Genomic DNA, 26,292 nt, shown 5'->3' with positions numbered 1-26,292 from the left:
TCACTCAAGATATTCTTCAAAAGATGCCATAATATCACTCTGCAGATTCATATCAATTGTACAAGCCATCTGCAAGAAAGCAAATTAGTGTAGTTTCAGAACAATCAGACATTAATTAATGCTACGCAGGTCAAATATTTGATAAAGATTTAAGAAAAAACTACAAAGCTTCTTCCCCAAAAGTGTATGCTTCCTCTGTTAGTGCAAGTTTGAGTATGCATGTTGCTGAAGTCCTCTCTGAAAAGAGCTGAACAGGATGAAAGCTTTGGCAGACCTTATCTGAATCTAGCATGATCTCACACTGCAGTTCTTACCTTCCATTGTACAATAGTATGAATTTAAAAAAAATGTTTAATCTAAAAAGATAGTAGCAATTAAAAACATTCGTTACCTACACCAATAAAACCTTAAAAAGGCTCAGTTTTGGTATTTCAGACCAGAACAGTATGACTAGCACTTTTGTTGACATGGAATATGTTAAAGAGGATAGACAGCTTGCAATACTTGAGGTTTGAAGTTATTCAAAGGGCAGGAACTTCCCTTTAAAATTTGATTTTACCATGCAATTATTAAGCTTATGGGAGTAATAGGACCAAGCAAATAGTTTTTCATATTCTGCCACTTGAAGACCTACTTTGAGTTTCCTATTTCATTTGCTGGACTAACTCTTCAGGTAGCATAGTTCTGTTGTTTTCAGTCATTCAGGCCCTTCAAAATAAGGGCCTGAGCTAACACTTTTTATTCTCTACTAAAGCTGAAAGAAAATCAGCTGGCAAGAGTCAGCAACTTACTGCTTCTCTCCTCCTACGTTCTTGTTCCATTTTTCTAGCCAAGTTACGGTCTTGAACAAGAGTATGTTGTTGAGCTTTGGGCAGTTGTTTGCTCTTTTGCTCTTTTTGGGGCTCACAGTCTGTCACTGCCATGGCATCCAATCCTGTGCCTTCATAGCCCCTTTAAAGAAAGCAGAAGAGATTGGTATAGGATAAAAGTTTTTTCTTCTTTTTCTTCATAACAAGCCTTTGCACCTGAAGAGAATTCTGCAAATAACTTAAATCAGCACATAGCAGTCAAACCGTGGTTCTGTTTTACATGTTGATTCATAGTAATTTCCCTTCGCAAGAGGTATGTGCGTGCAATTGGTGGGCCGTAGTAGGGTAGGGTTTCCTGTGTTCCATTCCTAATCTATATGCACACAGGATTTATATACATGCTACACAAAGCACGTATATAAAAGTGCATATATCTGTCAAAGAAAGTGCATTTCTTTGACAGACATACACACTTAAATTTCTGTTACTTTCTTGGCCCGTGATGTTTTGCTTCTACCTTCTTCGTCTTCAAGTAGTTATTCAAGTTAGATTTCACTAACTTCAGGCAAGCATCTGTAATGTCTTATTCCATAAAGCTACATAAGCTACCTGCCCAGTTTCCTCCTCGTGGAAACCTGTAGTAGCTGAAGGTGCCTGGACTGTTCACTATGTGTTCTGAACAAGGAGTGTACTCTTAAGTCTCTCAAATGCTCTGTTTATTAAAATAATACACTCCAAACAAGTGACTTATTCTAATACAGCCAGTGACATACAGGAGCAGGACAATTTAGGAACTGGCTCAGACTTATCTTTCACAGGGTCAAACAGACAAGAAAAAAAATCAAGACTACTGGGGAAATATTACAGAAAGCAGAGTTTCAAAAAGGTGGCAAACAGCAATCTAAGATACTACTGCAATGCACTGATTAGTAGGCAGTCACTTATTTCACTCAGCATAATAATAGAACTCAGACTGGGATACATATGTGGGTACTCACTAAAACAGTGGCTGCAAACAAATAGGGAAGAATACTACAGCAGTAGCTTATTGAATATGTTTCTCTACAGCAATACAAAGAATTCTGCTGTCTGAAGTGGTGCACACTGGAAATCCTGTAGCTACGTTAACATTGTTAATGTCAAGTTCTTAGATTATCCTGCTTCACAGAAATAAGATACTGAGGACAGGTGTGAATTCTGGTCACGACCAGAGAAACTGAGTGCTCTAGGGGACCAAAAAAACCAAAAAACAAAAAAACCACCAAACCAAAAACCTGAGAAGTTTCTTTGACTACTGAAATGATACTGATTTGCAAGGGAAAAAGCCACTTTGTGCATTTTGGATGTGCAGTTGTGCTTAGAGTGGTACAGCTCCCCCCCTTCATCTGATACATGGCAATTACCTAATCCAAACCACTTGTTCCTGAATAACTAAGCCACCCAGTACCATACAAGCAAAAAATAGAATCATATTTAAACATACGTGGTTACAAACCTCTCTTTTTCTTGAGAAAGGTTTTGCAGTTCCCTCTCGGCTTGCACCAGAGGCCTTTTTAACTCCTGCGCTTGCCCACTCCTCTTCTTTAATGCTGCTTTCCTGAACTGTTTGAAGCTCTCAGCAGATGTTTTTATCGGAACTGGAAGCATCATTGTTTTACATAAGCTTACCCAGGAATCTATATTCTTAAATCCTGTATCCTGAAGTTATTAGAAAAAGGAAAACATAGAACAGGCAAAAATCATCCATTATCTGCTTAGTTCTTATATTAGCACAATGTTGTTTTGACTAGACCTATTTGGGAATATCTACAACAAAATATCCTTACTTTGGCAGAATATTAGTGCAAATACACCAATATAAGCAGACTTCAATATGTTTTCTCATCAACTTTGAGATTCTTTAGCAATATGCTAAAAATCATTAGCATTTGTGGCTATTCTTACCCAATCCTTTATGTCCACCCCTCCATTTTTTTTAATTCCAGAAAACATGAATTCACAAGACTAAGCTTATGCAAGGTCCATTAACAATATTTTAATACAGAGAACATCCATCTCATTTCTATAATTAATCCTTACATACCAATAGTTTTGTATTTGACTTGTAGGTTTTGTTTGTTTTAAATACCCATGTTTTCTCCCTCCCCCCCCGGCATTTTCTTCACAGCGTAAAACCAGTATTCTTAAGTAGTACTGCTTCTAGTAGGAGGTCACATGTTTATGAAGGAAATACATATTTTTGGAACTTAATTCAGTAAGTTAGTTAATAGCTTTCTGAAAGCTAAGTGCCTAAAGAAGAGTCCTAGGAATATTTTAATTCAACAGACTATATACAAACTTTTTAGGTCCAGAGGCTGACATGATCGATTATTTAGACTAGTAACTTTGATTTGATGTTTTCAAATAGCCAATTACCACAGAAGAATTTAAATAATAGGTAAGAAAATTCCTCCGTTCCTCCATTTAAGATAACCTATTGTACTCTAGGAAATATTTTGCTTAAATTTCATAAACCCCATCAGATTATTTCCTAATTCTAATGATGTAATCAAAAGTGTATCATCCTGTTTCAGAACAGGTTTTTCAATAGTACCCAAGGCTATATTCCACACTACTCTTATTTTTGTTACTGGATCAGCAAGAGAAAGCACACTAGTAGCTTGAGTATTAGAACTAGATCAAGAACTAGATCAAGTTTAAATGTTAAAACTAGATGAGATAAGCCATATTTTTAATGACAATATGGGTATGTTATGTTTAACTTAATCTTATATCATTTATCTTCTGAAATGATGAGAGCCCATAGCTTTTTGTTTGTTTGCTTGGTTTTAGCACTAGAAATGAGATAAATCTGTACAGGTTATAACAATGCCCAAGACCTATCAGACACTAAATACTTGAATCATTGAAAAGACCAGATTTTAAGAGAAAATCTCAGGACAGGGAATTATTGATCCTAGTAAGTATACTCAAGCTCTTCTCAAATAGGACTTGAGCAACACTTACCTTTCTTGGAAGAATTCTGGATTTTGGCTCTAGCATGTTTTTACCCTTAGGTTTATCATTAGGTGTACAATGACCTGATGGAAGAATAAAAATGATTTTTCACTCATGTTGATTTTATGGACTGTATTTCCTCAAATTTAAGTGATAAAAATTTAGTCATTGTAGAATTTACACTGCATTTTTTTTCTTGTTATTATTATTCAGTTCAGAATGACAGAAATGCTCCCAAACATTTCCTAAGCTTAAGTTGAACTGGACCACTTCTCTCCAGTTTGGGGCAGGGAAAGGAATGGTTAAGCTCAACTATAGATGAGAAAGTTAACTCCTGGTTAATTCTAGGAGAGGTCCCAGCAGAATGCCTGAAAAGTTTGGTCAGAAAGTCTCAACACAGCACCTTGCCAGTTGCTCACCTCCTGTCCCCCTCCCCTCCCCTCCCCACCCAGCCCTCTTCCATTTTGGTTCCAGCATTATTTAAGAGTACCTCATTCATCATGTAAACTCGTTTTGCCTAAAGCTCCCCAGCCTATTTCCTTTTTTTTTTTAAAAAAAAAAAAAGCAAATAGGTCAGCCAATAAGGGCTAGTCATCACATTTCCAGTAGCCTACAGGATGTACGAATACTCCATGCTGTTACCTCTATTACTTGCGAGGGAAAAAAACCCCAGTGTTTAACACAGGCAAAGTGGAAGTGCTATTTTGACAATACTAACATCAGATTAACAGTTCTGATATGCTGTGTTACTGTAGAAGATCCATACTATTTTGTGTGAAAAACACTTTCCCTAAACCTTTTAAGACTTCAAAAAACTTTTAAAATACAGGAACAGATACGATTTCCTACAGTCATTACGGTAAGCCTGAAAATAGACTTTTGTTATACTAAGGACCACCTAGAATACCACACGGTTTACAAAAGCCACATATTGGAGGATGGTGTGGTGGGGTTTTTTTTTGTTTGGGTTTTTTTTTAACCTTATGCATTACTTTGTTATATTCCCTTTCTATAGAGCTTCTGGGGTGAAAATCTAGGTGTACTCTGAAAAAGCCACTATTTTAGAACCAGATATATACAACATAAATATTTTATATCATTCAGCAATGATCCTCTACTGCAGTTTGAGTTGTTTCAGTATTGATTTTAGGTAAATGTTTAATAAGAAACTGAAGATAACATGTTGGGGTTTTTTTTATGCAAAAGATAGTTTTTGGATGTTTGAATCTAGAAAGCTGAAGGCAGAGTATCAAACCCTTAGCCAGTTTGTCATAAAAGGGGTCTTCAGAAAGACCTCACAGCCTCCAAAAGTCAAGACAAGAACAGTGCCTGGCCTTTCTCCTATGCCCCCATGCATTGCCTCTGAGATGGTATAATTGCGAGTGAGCAGGAGTGTTTTTACTACACAGTGGAATAAAATAGGATGAAAAACGTCTGAAGTCTCTCAAGTACTATTGAAGAGGGTTCCAAATCCTGATGTCTCCATTCTCGTGGATTCCAGGCCCAGTTAAGCAAAGTCTACCTAGATCAAATTCTGTTATCAGATACTTGTTCGCCTCCAGAGGAGAGAACTAGTGTATTAAGGTGTCCTCCTTAATACAATAGGCAGCTTTCTTTCATCGAGCATTTATCCTCATACAGGCAGCTTGAATCTTCATATAAGAAACTTGACAGTCTTGAGCACTGAATACTCCAAAATAAAGCAAGAGCTTCACATACCCAAAAATGTCTAACCCCATTGTTAAGATCAATTTGATCAACCTGTTCCACCCCCAAGAAGATCTACCTGAAACAAACTTAAGATGAATTTAAATTTATAGTCACATCTGTCTTAAAGCTCTAGCTTTAACACAGGAATATGAGGCTGTGTCAGAAGTATTTGCAGCCATGGGCTTTGAAACAGGCATTTTAGAGATACTTACACTAATGCCAGCCTTCACAGAACCTCTCATTGAGAGACACTGCTTTCTAATCTGAAGGGAAGCTTGTGGTTACCAATTTCATGAGTTAAGCTTCTTAACAAGCCACCACTGAGTTCAGCGATACACCAAGCCTGCACCCATACCATCAGAGGTGTCACAAGTCTAAAATCAAGAACTCTTGTTTCAGAGATGCAGGAAACCTCACAGAAATACCTGAGACGGGGATTCTCTACAAAATTCAATGAGTTGCTCTAAGCATCCAATCCTAAAGTAAGTTTCCCTGGTTTGATCTAAGTAGACAGATAGAGTACTGAACACTCTCTACACTTTCTGTCAATAGATTACAGGCCCTACAACAGTTCCAGATTAGCAAAGTTTGTGTCGTTGTTTAAAAAAAACCCCAAAAGCCCAAATTCTGTATTCCACCCCCGCTTTCCAGTTTTCTACAGGAGTTAATAGTGGAAAGGCTAAGAGAACACAGAGCACAGCTGGGGCAGGTATCATTGCAGGAACAGTCAAACACCACTGTATCATGGAAGGGGGCAGATAACTACACTCACACAGCAGTGTTAAAAGCTCTGCTATGCAACATAATACTGAAGTTCAAGTGTACTCAAAGGCAGAGTCTCATTACTGGATAGTTCTTATATTAAACACAGGAGCTCCTTTACAACTGTCCCTTGAAAAAGGGGAGAAGATAGAAACAGCACAAATTAAATAAGGATTAGGAATAGAAAGTTAAGAGGAATAAAGTCTAGGCAGTAAATAATTAAGTATGGAAGGGAGCAAGCTTTCCCAATAGTTTTGGCTATGCTTTTTCTTCTGTGAATATTAAAACAGTGAGCTTAATTTATTCCTGCTTGTTTTCCCAGGCCTTTAACATATTAAGATAACACCAGGATTGTGATAGTTATAGTCATGCAGTATACAGGACAGAAATTCAAGTTTTAGGCAGCCTCAAAACTTTCTAAGTGAAGATCATTAGCTGAATCCATAGAACCCATGTACCAGCCCCAGCTGCTACAAGTCTAAACAAAAGGGGTCAGTATGTGTATGGATAGGTGTGTTAAGACCATGAAAATACTGAATAGGACATCTTGGAGAATTAAATCTCCATTTTTGGAGTTGCTTTAATACAACTCAAGTACCCAGCTTTATTCTTTGGCAACAATTAGAGAGTTCATCAGTGATAAGGCTGTGCCTTTTAACTTCATTAAGTTTTCAGAAGATTGTTCCCTCCCTTGTTCAAGCCTATACAGGTAGTCTAGAGAGGAAACAGTAAAGGAGGAACCAAAACAATTATGGCTGTTAACACTAGGCTCTCAGCATGGATGTTTAGCATCCAGCTCAGAATTCTTTAGTTTGAAATATGTATGAAGGTTTTGCATCTCTACAGGGAACACAGCTTTCAGTGAACCTGTGTTCTTGTAATCATTGCAAGTTTGTTCCATGGTGAAAGCCCATTTGACATTGCTTTACTGTCAGATCCTTGTCCCCAGGAACCAGAGATGGTAACTCAAAATACACACAAAATGCCCTGGGAAAAGAGCTCCACGGAGGTTCGGCAGAAGACAGCTTAAAGGCCAGTGAAGTTTGACAGACTGGAGTATCAGTTCTCTCAGACTTCCTGGAAGACTAGGTTACTTATCCCTAGTACTAAATTCAGAAAGCTAAGTTCTTAAATCAAAACGTCATTTGCTAAAGTTCTGTGTCTTTTAACACAGAACAAGAACCAAGCATCCATTTAAGCTTTTTTTTTAAAGCAGCAAATAAAAAAGAAAAAGCAAGGGAAAACTGCACCCCCTCCATTATTCTGCAAACTGATTAGTGTACAAGTGTTCAGCATTTTATTTCTTTAAGCCAGGTTCATATACATTTTTTAACTTTGCACCCCGATATCAGTTACAGTTTATTATGACAATACATACTTTGTTCTTGACTTATGGATATTGAATCAGCAGTTCTCTCACTGGCCTTGTTTTGGAGTTTATTTGATTTGTCTAGATGTATTGTTTTCTCAGCTTGTTTACTCCACTCAGCACTGTCAGTCTGGGAAGTTGTGTTGGATACCTAGAAGAGAAGTTAGACTTCAAAATATGTTCTGAAGTGCTAAACGTGGATCCTTAAAATACAGCAGCAGGATTAAAGGTTTCAAAGCTTAGAGCAGGAAGTTGTTGCAGCTCTAGCTCCTGTAAACACTAGGGAAGAATTAGATTTCATTCATATTATGGTAGTCAAAGCAAGTTCTTACATTAACACTTTGGGTTTAGAACATGAACTACTCAGAGATACAAAGTGATGGAGTGGGTAGAATATGAGAAACTGATAGAAGCTCTTTAACCCTTGACATGGTACAACATAATAAAGTTGGCTTTTACTGTTGTAAAGCCAGTTGCTCCACTCTAGCTTATGGATCAGGGTGAAGGGCAGCTGTATTACTTCAGTTCGGTGGTAGTTTTTCCTCTGTTCAAGAGTGTGTAGTAGTCCCCTTGAACTGGGGAAGGTGTCACACAAACCTGAGTCTCGTAACATACACTACTTGCTGCCTTTGCCTAGTGGATGTAAATGGGAAAGGGCAAGTTGCTTTTCTTTCTTTCAGGACACATTCTTGTACTCATAGACTCAAGAGGTAGTTTCTATCCATTTCAGAAAATAAAAGCTATTAAAACCTGGCTAAAGCAGCTATGTTTGAAACCATGTTGAGAAAGGTAGTTAAACATCTTAAGATGGAAGAGATCATGCTGCTGCAGTAACATCAATAGCTTCCTTTGTAACACAGAGGCCCTTCTAACCAGGATGCTCTCCAAGAGCATATTAAAACAGAAATCCACAGTGACTGGATATTTCACAACCTCGTCTATGACCCTGAAAGCCCCAGTTTCCATGGCTTTAGGAACAGGAAGAAAAAACAACACTTCAAGGATAGCCTCTAGGGTCTTCAGAGTATTACTGAGCTTATGAGATTGATATTTCTAGAAAACAGGAACATATGGTATCAGCTGCTCATCTCTCTTGTGAAACTGTAGGTTTATAGGGTGGGCTTTTAAGTAACCCTTGCACACTTACAGGTTAAGTTTAAGCTATAGCACTGAAAATAAATTAAATAAGCTTTATAGTACATTATAAACTTGATATATTGATCAGCCAAACTCTTTCCTTTTGAGTTGCAGTCAACAGGTAATGAATTAATGCCCTATTAAAGGATAAGAATCACTGTTAGTGGGGTTTTGGATAACTTTTGCTGTAAACCTTAAGTGGCCTTCATTGCATCAAAGTCAAGCCTGGAATATTATATTAGATCTTATTTAAAGGAGTAAGAACATGCTTTAAATAAGTTATTTGAAATGAATGCATTGGAGAGAAGCATGTATTCACCTCTGGAAGAGCATGTGTGCACTGGGTGACAGAAGACTGATTTGTCCTTGGAGTACTCTGAGGAGTTTGCTGGTCTGGAGCATCATGCAGAGCAGATACAGCTGAGATTATACCTGAGAAAGAAGTAGTGTATGATTTCCCCTAACATGCAAAGTGCAGTCCTACATCTCAAAACTGGGTCACTGTTGAGATCTGTGGATTAACTGGATATGAAGATATGTATCCTAGCTGCATGATTTGAGACAGTTATTTTTAATTAGTTTTTAATTGATTTCTCAGTTAATCAGCTACCAACTCAAGCTGTCTTTTACCAAAAACTCAGAAGTGTCTGAAGTTATTAGACCTTTTGAAGTGAGCAAGGGAAGATAATAGCTCCTTGGAGCTCAAGTTTCTAAGCAGCTTAATATTTGATATGCCTAGACAATAGCAATCAATTCAGAGGCCCTATGGCACCAAACCTTAAATTCAGCTAATAGGGATTTCAGACATGAACTTGAGTGGTGGGTGATGGGTTTAAGCATCTAATTCCTGCCTTAAGGTGTTCAGCACTTCCTGTAACCCCAGGTTCATTAAGGTATCATTTTCCATCTCAGAAGGAGGCATGAATACCTCCTCCTGTTTTAATACTATTCTGCCCCACCACAAATGCCCCAGTAATCCGAAACCCTAGCCAAACCTCAGTGCTGCCACGCTTTTATTTACATCATGCTTTTTATAATCCATACCCTGCAAGAACTTTTTCTATTACCCACTTGATAAGCTTATCTTGAGGTTTTGGAGGTTATTAGGCAATACAAACATTAGTTCTGCCATCCCTTCTTTCCTCAGCAGTCAAATATAGCCATGCTTCTTGCCATAAAAATGTTACCTGAGGGATACTGGGAATTTTGTTCTGATGGTTTAAGTGATCTATTCTGTAAAGGCTGAAGCCTCTGCAGTACATTGGGAGGTGGCTGCTGCAATTCAGATGATCCACGATTTTGGAAGCTACTAGTAAGAGATGAGGGCTGTGCTTGCAGAACAGTATTGCAGGATGTCCTCTGTAAACACAGCGGTATTCTCTAGAAAGAGATTGCAGTAGTTAATACAGCCAAATCTTAGTTTTTATAGCTATTTGATCCTCTTTCCCCACCACTGCCCCATTTCCACTGTTCATAGGATTCAGTAGTCCTTGTATTGTAATACTAATCTAGCATTTTCTAAGACTTGAGATGACAAAAGCCTATGAGGTGAAGTGCACTGCCTTGGTCTGACAGATACAGAAAACCCATGATAACAAAATGTAATGTGAGGATTTGAAGTATGATGATTGTTGTTACTCAGAAAGTCAGTTAGGGGCTGTTATAACTGACCAAGCTGAAGCTTCCTTCATGTGTCTTGTTTTCTCAAGTTTATTGCTGTCATTCTGTCACTGCAGAGGCTGCACTTTTTAAACAAAAAAGGGTGTTGCATAATTCCTCCCCTCAGTCTTTGCTTGTGAAGATACAGAAGGAGCAGCTGAATAATAAATTTGCAGCCTAGTTTCCTGTATCCAGCTAAGCACTTTAAGTGAAAGCAAGTCTATTGTAAGAAGAATGAAGGCTTTGCTGTGATCTTGCTTTGAAATCCGAGGTCTCTATCTCTAGTAGCTTCAAGGGAAATTGTGAAAGGCAGCTAACCCTGACAAGATTTAACACCCACTGTATATACAGGAATAGAGCAATTCAATCATAGAGGCATTAAAAATTATTTCTAGATAGAACTGCTGTTGCTTATAATACCATAGTAATAAGTAATATAAAGTATCCTGAAAATGACTAGTGTATTGTACAATTTATTTATTTTCATGTATAGAAGTGAGGTTATTCATAGATAAAGAAAAAATATTTAAGTGGGTTTTGCACTCTTTATTAGGTCAATTCTATACTCAAAGATCAAGTTGGAGAGGATTTTCCTTTTTTTTTGGGGGGGGGGGTTTGGGGGTGTGTGTGGGGGGGGGGGGGGTGTGTGTGCGCAGAGTATTCTCCCCCTCTCTTCTTTTCCCTTGTCCTTCACCCAACACAGAATTACCACAATGATTCTAAGAAGTAAAAGCCTCTGGAGTTCTCCCAGTACATCACTTTCTAGACAGATACATAAGCTACTTTTAACGAACAGCAGATTTTACATCTCCATGTATATCAGTCCTACAGAACAAGTAGCATTCAAGCCATATTCATTATTTCCTGATAAAGTTGTGTCATTTCCAGTGCCATGGTATGTAACAAATAAAATAACTTAGTTCAGGGCAGAAATGTTATATCCATTCCAGTCAGTTTACCTTAGGCTTTTCCATAGAAGTTGGACAGTTCTGCCTGGCTCCAGCCTGTTTTGAGCAGGTTTCTGTAACTGTAAATACAGCAAGGCAGGCAGAAAGAGGGGGATGGGGGGGGGGGGGGGGCAGAAATAAGTCCTTCGCATATGTTTCATTATTCACACATACAAGATGTGAGTTGCAGTTGTACCTAGAGAGCCAAACCTCACAGTGAAAGGAACATTCTGATCTTGAATACTTTGACTTCAGCTTGATGTGTTTAGAGAACTTCTCCCAGATATAAAAAACCCACAAAGATTCCTGCAGGATCAAGGTCTTTGGTGCCATCAATGACTTCACTGTTTACTTCCCCACGCTGCAAAGGGTTGAGCATTCATCTCACCTTACACTGTTACCTCATACAGATGTCTACATTGCAGACCTCCAGTTTGGCAGATCTATTCTGTCCTAGAAAACTAGAGAGAGCTCTGTGTACAGAGAGAAACATCATTCTGATCTCCCGATGCTGCAGCACTGTAATGTCCCTTGAACAAGCTTAAGACAGCTTAATCACCAGGGTAGACTTTGGCTTTATGGTCAATGCTGTTTGCACTTTTGTCCCTCAGCTTAGGGACTAAGCCTTACCCATAAGGTAAGGCACCCTTCATGCTGCAGATCAGAAGATGAAAATGAAGTAAATCACACTTTCAAAAAGGAATCAAAAGTACAAGAGTGAGCTATAGCCTAATAGTCAAGTCTCCAGGTTAGATACACAGACCTCTGGCTAGCTGATTTTGGTCCCTAAAGATTTTAACTGGTAAGTTGAGTGGATGTTGTAGTGGTCCCTTTTTTTTTTACCTACAAACTCAGTATTAAGACACTCATTTAACAGCACTGGAATTGAGCCTTCAACATGGAGTAAACCTACAAGGGTGACTGAAGTCCCTGGTAAGCATGTGGAACAGTAGATACTAACTGAAAAGGCAGATGTTTTGCCCACACAAACACAAAAGGAAGCTTTCTGACCTGATTCAGAGTCACTGCTATCTGAGGAGCTAGAACTACTGCTAGTACTGCTGCCAGAGCCTGAGGAGCTGCTGCTGTTGCTGCTGTCACTCAGTCTGCTTGGTCCAATACTGGATTCAGAGTTGTTTTCAACTGCAAGAAAAAAAAAAGATAATTTAGAACAACTTGCAGCAGAGCAGCCTTCATATATAAGACTAGGATCAACCTTGTTAGGTCTATTCTCCCATATCAAGGTTAATCTTCTGCCATTTCCTTGTCCATTGTCTATTTAGCAGTGGATTTGAGACCATTATAGAGGAGGAAGATTTACCAGCAGCAAGCTAGTTGAATGAATGAAATAGCCAAGGAGGAGCTGTAATCACGCAATTCACAATCCTAAAGTAGGTTAAAACTGTGCTGTCTTAAGACACAATTCAAGCAATTTTCCCCCAGAAGTTTTCCTGCTGTTAAGAGCCTGTTTCTGTGCTTGCTGCTGCTGCCAGACTTGCATGCTGAGGTCTATCTATAGCCAACTCTCCTCTTTCCCAAGCCATATGTATTCCAGAATTGTCATCTTTTGCCACCTCCCCACCATCTGACTATTTTGCATCTGCAGGATTGATTTAACTCAGTTTATAGTGATTTTGCAGTCAAAAGGCTTTTTCAAAGTGTATTGCTCTGATAGAAGCTTTGAAAATAAGAAGCTACATGGATACCTGTTTCCCTGGACACAAGCCTTTAAGTGCCAGCTTAAGCTCCTCCTTGTAAAGAAGGCAGATACCAGTTGTAAAGATTCCCTGGCCTGCCTTCTCCCTTTCCCCACAACATACCCTTTTCAATTAATTTCAGCTGCTTCTGTAAGCTTTTCTTTCTAGGATGTTTTCAAGCCATCATGTATACCAGACAGGAAGACTACTGCTTAAGCTAATGCTGGATACAAGCCTGTGTCTTGCAGGGCTGCTTCTATCATTTCAGCTAACTGGTTTTACATAGGAGCTTAATAGATATCCAATAGAGGGCAATAATAGCACTCACTAGTTTAACGAGGAACAACTTGACCTATAATAGTAGCATCAGCTGCATTGATCTGTTCTCAGTCCCTGATGAGAACCACCAGTAAGCATAGATATGCTCAAGTATATACCGAATTTCTGGCTTTGATACTGAAATGCATTATTGCCTGAAAAACTGAATTGATTCTCCTCAGGCACTTCCTTAAGACTAAGGCAACACAGCACACCTGTCACTGATGCAGAAGTTTTGCTAGCATGACAGCATTAGTGAGGCTGCAATTCAAGAAGTATGAGTAGAGTTTGTTATTCTTTAATCTCTAAGTCACAGAAAGTGAATTGCAAACAGATACATAGGTGGTGGGACACTCCTTCTCCCCTCCTGCCATGTTTTCATATGTCAGCGTAAGGGAGAAGATGTTCGGTATCCCTTAAGCTCTGAAACTGTTATCATCTTTACCTGTAAGAAAGGATTAGGTGCAAGAATAAGGAAGGTGTTTTAGACAGGACAAGTAACTGACCAAATTTGCTGCTGTGATTCCAGCTCATTCAACATAGGAAGAATCTTAAGACTAGCAATAGGAAGCTTAAGACTTCAACTGTTCTGGGGAGAAAGTCCCCAGCTGCATAACAGTACATAAGCCCAAGGGGAAAACCCCACTTTAAGCTATTTCTGTTGTAAATAAATAAAATTAAAAGTCACATTACACTTGAGGTTCTCTTTCCTTGGGTTTAGTTGACCATTGACATCCAGTAGTCTCTTCTCTAGCTCTTGTTTCCTCTCAGAATTAAGTTGTTGTTTTGACTTTGTTGCTTTTTTAGCTGCATGTGAAACAGAAGTTAACATTGCAGCAAAACAGAAAACAAATAGGTTTTTTTGTTTGTTTGTTTGCTTTTTTAAAAAGCATAATTTATGCTACATACCCCGCTGCTTTCTTGGTCTCTTCCTCAAACATGTTGCCACATATTCCTTTAGTTCTCTGAGTGTTGAAGCCTTTAAGGTTTCAAAGTCTATTTCTATCTCATCAGGGTTAGAGTTCCTCAGTGAAGGTTCTCTAGACTGTATTATATGGACTACTTTCCCAAGCTTATCTCCAGGGAGTTTATTTATGTCCAAACTCAACTGTCTTTTTTCATCATAATTCATAGGCTTGGCACCATCTTCATCTTCTGACTTATGTGCCAACAAGACCTGCTGCATGGTTTTCTTTGATTGACTGCAAGAAAAAAGTGTACTGCAGTAACAGCAGTTTAAAATAATTTGACACCCACACAAGTCCCCCACACTTACATGTTTAAAGACAGCTTTTTCTTGGATTTCTTCTTGTGTTTTAGATTTTTCTTCTTTTGAATCAGGCTTTTTAATTTGGCTTTTTCTTTGTTCTTGCTTTTGTCCCTTTTAGCCTTCCCTTTCTTTTTCAGTCTAGGTAAGTATGCTCTGGTCAAAGCCTGCAACTGCTGGTGAACAGCTTTAAGCTATCAAAAGCAAAAAAAGAAAAATAATGCTGATAATCTTAGGCATTGTACAGTGAAAAATAAACTGGCCCTAAATATCACAGGAGGTTTGTGGCAGCTGAGCAGATATTAATAGGATGTTTGCTTTCCAAACGAGGTTTATTTTCCAAGCATCTTACTGTATTATAGATTAGTCACAGACTATGTATATAGAAGACGTAAGGCTACTTATTTTATGCAGACATTTCTGACAGCATATGTCTTCTAGCATCCTGTGAAGAATAAAAAAAAACAAAGATCACTGCAGGAGTATTCAGCAGCTTCTCTTTAATTTCAAGCATTTGGGAAGCACATAAGTGCTTTATTAGGTTAGACCTCCACAACATTACTGAATTAGGCTAGTGGGTCTGGGCTTGTGCATCTTCAACCCATAAACCTCGGATATTTTGCAATATAAAATGGCTAGCTAGAATATACTAACAGCTTCAGAGAAAGACCTAACAAGTTTGTTTAAACCTCATAGGAATTAGAAGGAAGATGGACAGACAATGAGAATTAGAATTCAGACACACTGAAATACTTTGCTTTTGCAAAGGCTGTCTTGTAGACTTTTGGTTGTCCTCATGCCTATATTTGTAAATTGATGATGTATATGTTACTGACAAATACTGAAAACTAAACTATCCCTTGTTTGACTAGCAGAACAAATGCTAGTTTCCCCCATAGTTTATAGATACAGCAGAAGCAGGTTAAAGCATTATGTTCAAGCGAAAGCAAGACGCATTCCACTCTTCTCCAGTGAAGCAAAACCATACTTCACATTAGGATGAGTATGAGATTCCTTCTGTTTTAATTCATACTGAGCTTTCTGAAGTAGAGTTTAATTACTTGCTTTTGTGCAGCTCAAAAGAGACTGAGCAAAATTACAGAGCTTTTCAACCATATGAAGGAAACACCATTGTTAGAAGAATATGCCACTGAGCTATATGTGGAGTATCTGGACGCTCTCATCATACCACAGCAACACAATTTTTTAGAAGTTTGAGAGTCATCTGAAGAAGTGGTAGACAAGAGTACTAGAGCAATAATTCACCAAAACCAGTTTTTATTTGTTGAGGCACTATTTCACTTAACATTTAGGAGGTGCTTCTGAACAGGAATAAAGCTCTGTATTAAGAAAAACAAATTACTATAAAAATCTTTTGAATACTGATTCTTGGTGCTAAACCTTAGAATGGACAATTGCAAGTGGCACTATCAGAGAGATTATAACAGTCATGCACATTGAGTACTAATGCTTACTTGCTCCTGAAGCTTTGCAAGGTGCACTGTTCTCTCCAGTTGAGAGTCTTCAGGTGATTTTTCTTCTGAAGAGTCATAATTACTGCTCTCATTGGAATAAGCTTCTGTCATTTCTCTTACAGGCTGTGGCAGAGGAACACTTACAACAGGTTCATCAGGAATTTTGGCAAAGTGCATCTCAAAAACATCCTAAAGAGTTAGTTTTGGGAACAGCAGAGAGGTCAGCACGCTTTTCAGATTTCTAAAAGCATTATGCAGTTGCTGCTTGTTTTCTAGAACTACACAGCAACATAGTAGTTGGTAACACTAGTAGATGCTACATCAGGGCATGAGATGACCACAAAGGAATCTTATAGTCCTACTCTTTTTCAAGTCTGACTTAAGTGATAACTCACCTGAAGTCTTCTTGCCATAGCAACTATTTCATGGTCTGGAGAATTATTTTTGTAGCAGCTCATGAACATTAATCTAACATCCGTAGCAAATTCTTGTATATCTCTATATTCAGAATTATCCATTTTCTTCTAGAGGAAAGGAAAATTAATGCACATTTAGGGCTTAAAATTATAGAGCATCACCATGAACTGGCAGAAAGAGGAGGAACAAGAATTTTGACATCCAGCATCGTGTTCAGATTGTATCAAGACAGTAAATATTGTAAGAACCATTATGGACAGATCTACTTCTCATTTCAACATTATCCTTTTAACAAAGTAAGAGAATTTCCTCTTTTAAACACATTTCCTAACTGCAATTGCTGTAAAGACTTTGTAGTACTAGTTTCAGCACTAGGTCAAGACAACAATGTTTGGGTGATTATTTGGTCATGTACTCAGCACTTGTTTTTGATTCTAAGCGTGGTATTTATACAAAGCCTATTCCATAATTGTTTGAGTCAAAGTAACGGGCTAGAAATTGGGAAATAACCTTTATATTGTGCAAGCCAGTTTTCAAGATAATTCAATAGACTATTGAAATTCAACCCTCCCCACAAAGGTGGATCTCAACTTGGCTAAGTACTTCAATCCCAGACAGATGTGCCCAGTATTCACAAAGCACTGGCCACGTATGTCCATCTAGAAGGGTTTCTTTTCACAGAAAGTGTGAAAGGTGTCACAAATATTCAGTGTTGAGGTTCCAGGGCACTTCTCCAAGGATAATGGGATTCAGAGAGAAGCAGAAGTTGACATTACAGAATTGCATTTTGTTTTACAGTGCATTAGCAACAGCATTGTGTATACAGACTGAAAGGTATTTAACATGCAGCCTGCTTGGAAGTGCTTCGTGGAGATGGTAATTCCCTCGCTACTTATATTAGCTTGTTCAACAGTTAAGTAGATTAGCCACTATGCACATAGTCACAATGAGACTTAGAAGACTTTCTTCAGCAAGCTGTGGCTTAGTTGGTTGAGAGAGATAGGTGTATATGGTTTCTATGCCCATTATTTCTTTCAAAGGAGAAGCAGCTTTCATGACAGCTTTTCAGCTATTAAAATCCAGTCATTACACAAGTTATTTAAGCAAATACACAAATAGTCCAATTCCCTCTGAAACATACTTACTTTAATGGTTCCCAGGTCTATAGGACATTTGGTGATCCCTTGGTTCTCACCAAGTGAGAAAGGTGCAACATCTACGTGTTTTAAGAAAGGCCACGCATATGCTGCATGTTTCTTTGAAAACATTTCTTTAAGTATTTCGTTACAATGTTTTAGTTGTTCTGACAACTGAATCTTTTTAAGAATTTTAGGTGACTGTTGAGAATCTGGCAAGTATCTCTTCACAAGCTTATTTGGTATCATACATTCATTTTCACCTCTGCATGCTTTAACAGTTTTTCTTTCATTAAGTGTTGTAGAAGATTCACCACTTGCTGTGAATATTGAAGTAGTAGGAGTTGTAGTGTCAGCCTTCCTTTTCACACCTTTTTTTGCCTAGGAAAAGAAAATTTTACAGTCTAAAATACAGGTGTCCAGAACAGCAAGAGAATGGTCAGGTTTCGGACTACACACACACAAAAAATCTAAAAAGAGTCAGAACTTTTACAGCTATTGAAAAGCAGAGCAGAATGGGGCACTTCCACAAGTTTAGACTGAAAACCTACAAGGCATTACAGGATCAGTGCGCCAAGCTCGATCTTAGATGTAAAGGAAAGAACAGGGTGTACTGCAGGTCAGGTTGTGCTCAGTTTTTAGCCATTTCAGAAGACTCCAAGAAGCTGGTAGGTTATGAAGTTACCATGAGATGACTGCCATGGGAAGGGGAAAAATTACTGCAATTCATTTTAAGCCTGATTGAGGGCTTTATGTACAAGGTTTATCTCTATTTTTCTTTAAGCTGGGTGGTATTTGGTTTGCAAGTGATACAACGTGTGCTTTGTCATCAGTGTTCAGACTCTTCAGTGAAGTGTAAATATACACTGTAGGAAAGCCTGGCACATGTGCCTATTCCTCACTGGAAGAGCAAAACCAAAACTAAGTCAATACAAGAGTGTTTATCTGATGAAAATGTCAGATGTTCACATACAATTCAGATTGCAGTTAACAAGAATTTGCTTTTGTGAGCTACAAACACCTTCCAGGCTAGTTACACAATGTTTAAGCAAACATGCTATTTTTGGGGAATCAAGCATTTCATTTACGTTGAAAACATGAGAAGTTACACAGAACTTAGAGAAGAGCTTTATTTTAATACTAAAGCCATTATCTACACCTCAAGGAAAGAACAGTTTCTACACCAAGGTGAAGCCTGCAGAAGTATAGTACACTTCAAGTATAACCATCTTAAAGTTCACTTTGTTTCTTTGAGAACAACATTTCAAAACCACATTTATAAGAAAAGATGTACCAAGCAGTCATCTCAGTTTCTGCTTAGTTTCTAGAATTAGTACTGGCCCAGTTATTTAGCGGAGACCTAGAATATTTAATAGAGATCTCTTACTATCTTCTATCACAATAGAAGTTTTGAAAAGATATTGCAATAAGCATGGCCCCTATGGTTTTGCTGTTAGTGCCTGAAGCAGCAATTTCAATACCTTTCTTTCCAAACGTTATTTGAGGAAACTTACTTTTGTTATAGGGACTGCAGTTGGCATTAAAGCAGTCAGCTGAGCTGCAGACAAAGGAGCTAGTGTAACCTGATGTAGCTCTTGAGTCATCACTGGAGGCTGCTCACTGCTTTCAGCTTGTTTCTGCATTGTGCTTTGGTCATTTGAAGTCCCAGGGTTGGGCTGCTGTGTTTCTGGTCATTTTAAAACAGAAAGTTTTAAAGTTAGGTCTTAAATGTTGCAGTTAATTTCTTCCATGATCAAATTGAAGAGTTGTCCACAGAACCACTCTTCCACACCCAAACTATACAAATAAATACAAGCAAGAGCGTTGTTACATATAGCAATATTGGTATCCTCTACTCAGCACCATTAGTACCTCAGCTAGAACACTGTACCAAGTTATGCATATTTGGCTTCAAGGAAGCTGTGGCTTAACCTCAGAGGGAAGATTAAAGAGACATCACACTAAAACCTGTACATTGTAAAAACATTCTTGCCAAGAAGAGAACCAAGTTGTTTTCTACATACATGTAAAGACCAAGCAGCAAAGGGTGCATCAAACTGCATCATGAAGGTTCAAGTTCTCCAAGCACAGTTAGTAATATTGCTTAGCAATATTACAGATATCCATCACTGATTTGAGAACAGTTTAGGCCAATGTTTTTCTGTATTTGATTTGGCTGGTTAGATTACTAGTGTCTTTTCCAGGTCTGTGATTCTGTTTAATTCCCATAGGTGTTCACACCTATTAGTTTATATAGCACAACGCTGAGTAACACTATGACATTCTCTGAAATGGAAGTCAGTTGCCTTTTCCTTTTTTTTAAAAAAAAGGAAATAAGCTGTGTGTATACATCGGTCTCTAAAGCCAGTCTGCCAAAGACAGGACAGAAATATTTCCTTAATTATAGCAGTGTGCTCTACTATCCAATTCAAAAAGTACTACTTAGAACATTTCAAAATTTGTACAAGCTGCATGTTTTTGTGTGCAAAGGGAATGAGGGGACTTAAACAGCATTAATACCAGCAAGATGGTGTTACAAAAGCATCTCAACAAATTGTTGCGGTCATTTGAGAACCGAAGAGCTAACTCAGCTTCCAACATATTTCTCAACAGAAATCTTTTCTGGGAGTCACTACCTGTTCAACCAACATTCTGCCAAGGCAATGAATTGCTTGAGATTTTACTCAAATAAGTTAGTAAGAGCAGGAAGCCAGCTGAGTATCCTCCTCTTCCTAACTCCCTAAAAATTCTTGTGAAAGGACCAAGAAACCCACTGCTTTTTCCATATCCATCTACCAGATCACTGGAAGGTAGTGTTGCTCCTCAAATATACCTTGAGAAAGCTACAGAGATCTATCAAACTGTAATACCATTTTGAAGAAACATTTGTTTCAGATGCTACCAGCAACAAGGACCACCACACCACAAACAGCAGTAAGAAGCAGCAAATGAAGTCATCAGGAGACCCTGAAGAGCTGTATAGTTGCATAGCTAACTAATAAGAGCATCTGCTAAGTGACCCAGTAAGAACTGAGCTAGCTAAGATCACTGCTCCATGGCTGTCAGAAGGGAAATAAGAGGTATCAGGGTGAAGAAGTGTTGCATCTCTTTCAAGACATAGCTAGTATTTCCCCAACAACTGACAGCAGTACCTCTGGGCCAACTGGGAAGACTACCTTGGAGGTCTCCAAATTAACCCATTGAGATGCACATGTGATCCCAGACACTGCATAGTCTTACTTCTATCAATATAAATACTTAGTCTTTGGGGATGTTGAGAGCTTAGATGTAGAAATGAGCACTTTGTGCAAGTGAAACAGGTTATAAGAGCAATTAAAAAGACATAGGAAGTCAGTGATGAGTAATATGTTGCAGCTAACCACCCGTCCCCTTGCAATTAGGCTTCCCAATGTCACTTCAAGCACTTCCTCAGTAATTTTCTCATAAGTTTGAGATACTGTCCTGGTTTCAGCTGAGATAGAGTTCTGATTCTCTCCCCCATCCCACCGCAGGGGAGTGAGTGAGCAGCTGTGTGGTGCTTAGTTGCTGGCTGGGCTTAAACCACAACAGATGTCTTGATTGAATTGTCCTTTTTGTGGGCAAGAGCACTGCATTTCACCAGAAGTTTGCCTGTGAAGCTATGCTGTTACACTACTGATGAAGTTGTTAATTCTCATTTTTACTCCCTCTTAAACACACTTCATTAGTAGAAAATAGGAAATTTAGCTAGTACCTATAAAAAAAATTCTGGCTGCACTGAATCTGCTAAAGCCTTAGAGCAATGTTGTTACTTGTCTGATATGTTCTGGGAAGAGTGGAGAACACCCCAACTGTTCCAGGGTTGAGTTGTGACAAGCTACAGAGGATTCCCTGTTTCCAGCTTTTGCTTGTTTAATATGTTAACAATTCAGCATATAATACAGGCCTTACCTTCTGGCTTCTTTTCTTTTCTCTTTCCTTTGTTGAGAATCACTATTCTTTCTTCTGGTGGCATTTGGGCTATTTTCTGCATAAACACTTTTTCTAGTTCTTGGGCCATAAACACAATGTCATCACCAGGCTGCAAAATATAGTCAGTAACATTCAGAGTAAAGGAGAGGCTGCAGTAATGGAGGGCTACCTTGTAAAATAAACAGTCTACAGAATCCTGCTCCAACAGATTGAAACAAGCCACCAGTACCAGAGAGGTCTGTAAGTCCTTGCCATCCCTGCCCCCCCAGCTCACTTTAATACTAGTTGCTTCATTACTGAAATACTCTCTCCCCCACCGTCCCATTGCTTTATATCAACATACTTCCCACAGCAAAGGGAAAAGGAGGCAGATCTGTAACTCCCTTACTCATTCCTATGTTCCAGAGAAAGCTGTTGAAGCTTAAAGATACTAAGACACAGCCAATAAACATCCAAGTGCAAGGAGATGCTCACACTTCAAGTCAGGTTGTTAAACTTGTTAGAGGAGTGGAGCATGGCTCAGGGTTGCTCGCCTTAAAGTTGTATTGCAGTTACACAGTGCTTGCTGTTCATGAGCTCTGCAACTAAACCCCAGAGATTTTGCAGGCAGAATCCTTGTGCAGAAAAGACTATGCACTCAGTTGCTGTAACAGCAGGCTAGACTTTGCTTACATGCCCTCAGTCAATCCTAGCAACAAAGCCCCCCCACCTTTCAGAGAAAATAGTTTCAAAAAATCATCAAGACGTTGACCGATTTAGTGCAGGCTCTAATAACCATTTGCTTGTTTTAGGCTTGTTTGTATCATTCAGTAGAATTGGTTACTGGTAAGAGGTTGTGTTTTGCATACCTTGTTATATATGTAGCAGTTCAAGAACATAGTTTTAAAGTCTTCAATGCATTCTGCAGCTTTTGTGTAGTAATTGTGTTCCAGACGCTTTTTAATGGTGCTTAAGTCCATAGGTTTCTTAATAATACTGTAATAATCCTGTGGTTTTGAAAGAGCTAGTCACACAACAGATTTCTTTAATATTAGGACATGAAGATTCTTACACATTTAGTTATGAAAGTTAAATTGCAAGAGAGGAGAATTGCATTATGTTGGAAGGAATATTTTATTTAAATGAAAACTTTCCCCTATAGTCATAGGTACCATGGAAGGACGTGTTCAGGAACTCTACACCTCATATTTTCGCCTTGCTCTTTCATATAACATCCACCATTCAAATCCCCAAAGTATATTTATTTCAATGGGATCCAGAGCTCTACTGGTAGTAGTACTTATGAAAAGTATATGTACTTCTCATTTGTTATCTCAGAGCCATTTACCTGAAGTAGCACTCCAGTTTACAGAACAGGGGGAAAAGAAGCCAAAAGCAGACTTTGTCAAAGGCAAAGACTCAGTCACTGACAAAAAGAAGCCGCCAAGTTTTCTCAGTTGCTGATCAAATACTTCTTCCCCTGGGTTGTATTGGCTCTCCTCTCAGGATTAGTCTAGTGAAGATGTGGCAATATGACTGAAAGGCAGCTGGAATGTGAACTATTGTGGTTATTTTAGTAGCATGGCTAAAAGCTTGTGATTAAGAGCGTGAGGCTAATTCCCTGCTGGTGCATTTAAGAAATCAGAACAGGAATATCCCCACGAAGTTCACATATACATTGTAATTGTGTGAAGTTACTACTACTTCAAGAGCCTTCTAAAGCTGTCCTAACAATCTGGTTTAGTGAAACAAAAAAGCTAAATACATCATAGTGCAGATTGTTAAATTTACCAAAACAAAACCAAGAAAACTTAAATAATGCAGCTAATAATTAAGTATTGTCCATTCTGCATCTTTTAACACCTGGAGGAGAGGGGCAAAGGAGGCAAATACCTTCATTGTCCTTGCCATGGAGCCAGAGGTTTGCTTGTTATTGTGCGGCAGTTGAACTAACACATACTTTTAGAAGTCAAGTGGCTGCCTTAGAAATCCAGAGAGGCAGAACTGGCCCGAGGCCAGCTGCAAATGTTGCTACAACTCTGATTGAATGACCCTTAATATTAACCTTACATGACAGTTCCTTCCAAGAAGGAAAAAGGGGCAAGAAAAGACACAGAAAGACAGTCACTTTGACTGTGCTTTTGGACAAACTGACCAAATGAGTTTGTCACAAGAAATAGCTGCAGATAAAGGCTTTTGTCTGCTCTAAACAGAAGCAATGATTTTGTAGAATTAGTCTTGAAAAGTTGAGAACCAAATACAATTGCTTAAGCTGGGGGGGGAAGAACTGAGGGAAATGTACCATGGTTTCATTTAAACACCTTTCTACTCATCTACCAAGAACAGTATCTTCCAGGTCATTTGAAATAGCAGTGTGTGAATAACCAATGTTTTCATTTGACTGAAAAAGCTGGGGTGATCCAAAACTGGAGTCTAAAGATACCCAAATTCAGACAATTTGTCACAAGACATTGTATTCATTCACTTTGTTGCAATTAAATTGTAACATAAGTAAAACCCACAAGGCAATACAGAACAAGAATTTAAGCATCAGACCTTCTATTTCCTAGAAGAATGTTCTCCCAGTGTGGTATGATGAGAACACTATATCTCTTATTTTCTTCCCTGTTTTTGCAGGGACATTTAATTCCTCTAGAAACTTCAGAGCAAGATGCCAAAGTTGATTTGAAATTCAGAAGTACTACAAGTGTAATTACTTCTATGCATCAAACTGGATCCAGATTTGCCTATTTACTTTAGGGTCAATCACATCTGCTTTTCCATCATAAAGTATCTGACATTGAAAGAGGCTGGCCACCTTCTATTAAAAATAAAAAACTCAAAGGCAAAAGAAAGTACTCATCATATGGAGTGTTAAGAAATATGGCTAAACCAGCAGGGAGGTGGAAAGAAGACAAGACAGAATACCAACATCCAGAAACTCAGAGAGGCCTGTCTAAGCATTCTTATTATCCCTTAGAAATATTGATTTAGTCTCAGATCAGAAAGCAAATGAACAAAGATGCAGCATTTAGCATGAACCAGAGAGAAAACACAGTTTTCTTGCAGACTTGGATTAATGAAAGCAGTTCATGTGCAAAAGTAGTCTTCCATGATCTGTTGTATCAGAAAAAACTATTTTAAACTAACATTAATTTGCAAGTCTTGTAATACTTTACATATTAATACTCCAATTCCAAAATGGTTCTTACAGGAAGATTCAGTGCTGCTGCATCTACAGGCTGATGAAACGGCCAGGAAAAGTTGTGTCTCCACATGGCTTTCATGACCACCCTCTGTAAGTACTGAAGCTGGTTTGTTTGACAACCACTATTCTTGTTATTTATATATTCTGGTGGAGGAGGGTTAATAATAATAGAATGGTGTTGGCTTGGAACAGACATTTTAGCAAGTTTGTATATCCACTTGTTCAAAGATCTTCATTATACCTCTAACCTGGGGGAAAAAAAAGAAAAATAAATAGTATTCAGTGAAGATATCTAGATTTAATGCTGTTACATGTTCACTTCTGTTTGTGGATCATCGATACTGTAGTCATAGGCATACCTTCATGGTTTAACCAAGACACATTTGTTTTAGAGTACATAATTGGATGTGCTGGACACTAGAGGTCAGTTCTTTAGGTTATAAACAGCTATATTTGTAAAGGCTTAAAGAGGAGGCACATTGAGATCTGTAAGATTTCCCTAGAAATAAGCTTCCTCACCAAGGTTCATCTATCAAAGTCTAGGAATACATCCTCTGCCTCCCTCCCTTCACAGATGGAGTCTTATAGAAGTGGTTTAACTCAAGAAGCAGCTTTACAGCACACACTGCAAGTCTCACTTAGCGCACAGCAATAACTAGGTATTACCTTCCTCATGCATCTCAGCCAAGTCACCACACAAGTCCTACAACTGCCAATGAAATGTTTTAGCATAAGTGTATTTGCAACAGTGCTTTTCAAGTTTGTGTATATGCACAACAGTATTTTCTGCCACTGTGCATCAGCTTTATGTACCAGAGGACTATAAAAGGTTCATTCCCTTCACCAAACAGTTTTGAATCACTTAAAGAACACTAAAGGAGCAACTGTGGTAATTTGTCTTTAGCCAGTACAGCATTGCTGTGCTGAAGGAGAACATACAGGTACTTAGGAATGGCAGAGGCTGTGTTTTGGGGCGCATAACACCAGCACTAAGCTAGGCAAGACCTTCACCAAGCACGATTACAGAAGTTCAAGTCCTTGCCCACCTTCTTAGCTCATAATTGAGTTACAAACACTCAGTCAAGAGTTTCACTTTCTTCTCTTCATTAAGACAAAAAAGTGCCATATTTTCTCATTCTAACATTAGTTCCTTGGTTTACCAGTGTAACAGTTTATTTTTGTGGATTCATTCGATCAAGCATTACTTATTCCATTCTCAATTTGTCCTGCTTTCTGCTAAAAAAAAAATCTGATAGCCTGCTTTTCATCATGGTATAAAGTATTTGATGAGTTTCAGAAAAGGTCATAAGCTAGATAGCTACTGTTATCAATTACGCAGCTAGAATAGTATCTGTGCTCACTCTTACAACTGTAACATCCCATCAGACATCACACATCTTACATTTTAATCTTTGTTCTTTATTTCAGCATTCAAAAGCATGCCTCTTCTCAAA

General features: G+C 38.4%; 1 protein-coding gene across 1 annotated transcript; it reads right to left on the bottom strand.

The window, feature by feature from the left end:
- Positions 1 to 25,034, bottom strand: BRDT (bromodomain testis associated). Its single transcript, XM_072867417.1, has 19 exons — positions 24,843 to 25,034; positions 22,500 to 22,637; positions 21,631 to 21,760; positions 19,215 to 19,387; positions 17,710 to 18,081; positions 16,543 to 16,671; positions 16,148 to 16,336; positions 14,682 to 14,866; positions 14,315 to 14,607; positions 14,099 to 14,212; positions 12,402 to 12,533; positions 11,403 to 11,470; positions 9,972 to 10,143; positions 9,104 to 9,216; positions 7,657 to 7,798; positions 3,816 to 3,889; positions 2,293 to 2,507; positions 792 to 951; positions 1 to 69 (listed from the first exon to the last, which is right to left on the bottom strand). The coding sequence occupies exons 1-19, from the start codon at positions 25,032 to 25,034 to the stop codon at positions 1 to 3; spliced, it is 3,060 nt and encodes a 1,019-aa protein (XP_072723518.1).
- Between the last annotated feature and the right edge of the window lie 1,258 nt (positions 25,035 to 26,292).

This window comes from Ciconia boyciana, chromosome 7, assembly GCF_034638445.1.
Source record: "Ciconia boyciana chromosome 7, ASM3463844v1, whole genome shotgun sequence".
NCBI classification, from domain to species: domain Eukaryota; kingdom Metazoa; phylum Chordata; class Aves; order Ciconiiformes; family Ciconiidae; genus Ciconia; species Ciconia boyciana.
Note: the sequence above shows the minus strand (reverse complement) of the source record. Positions and strands in the feature narration are given on the sequence as shown.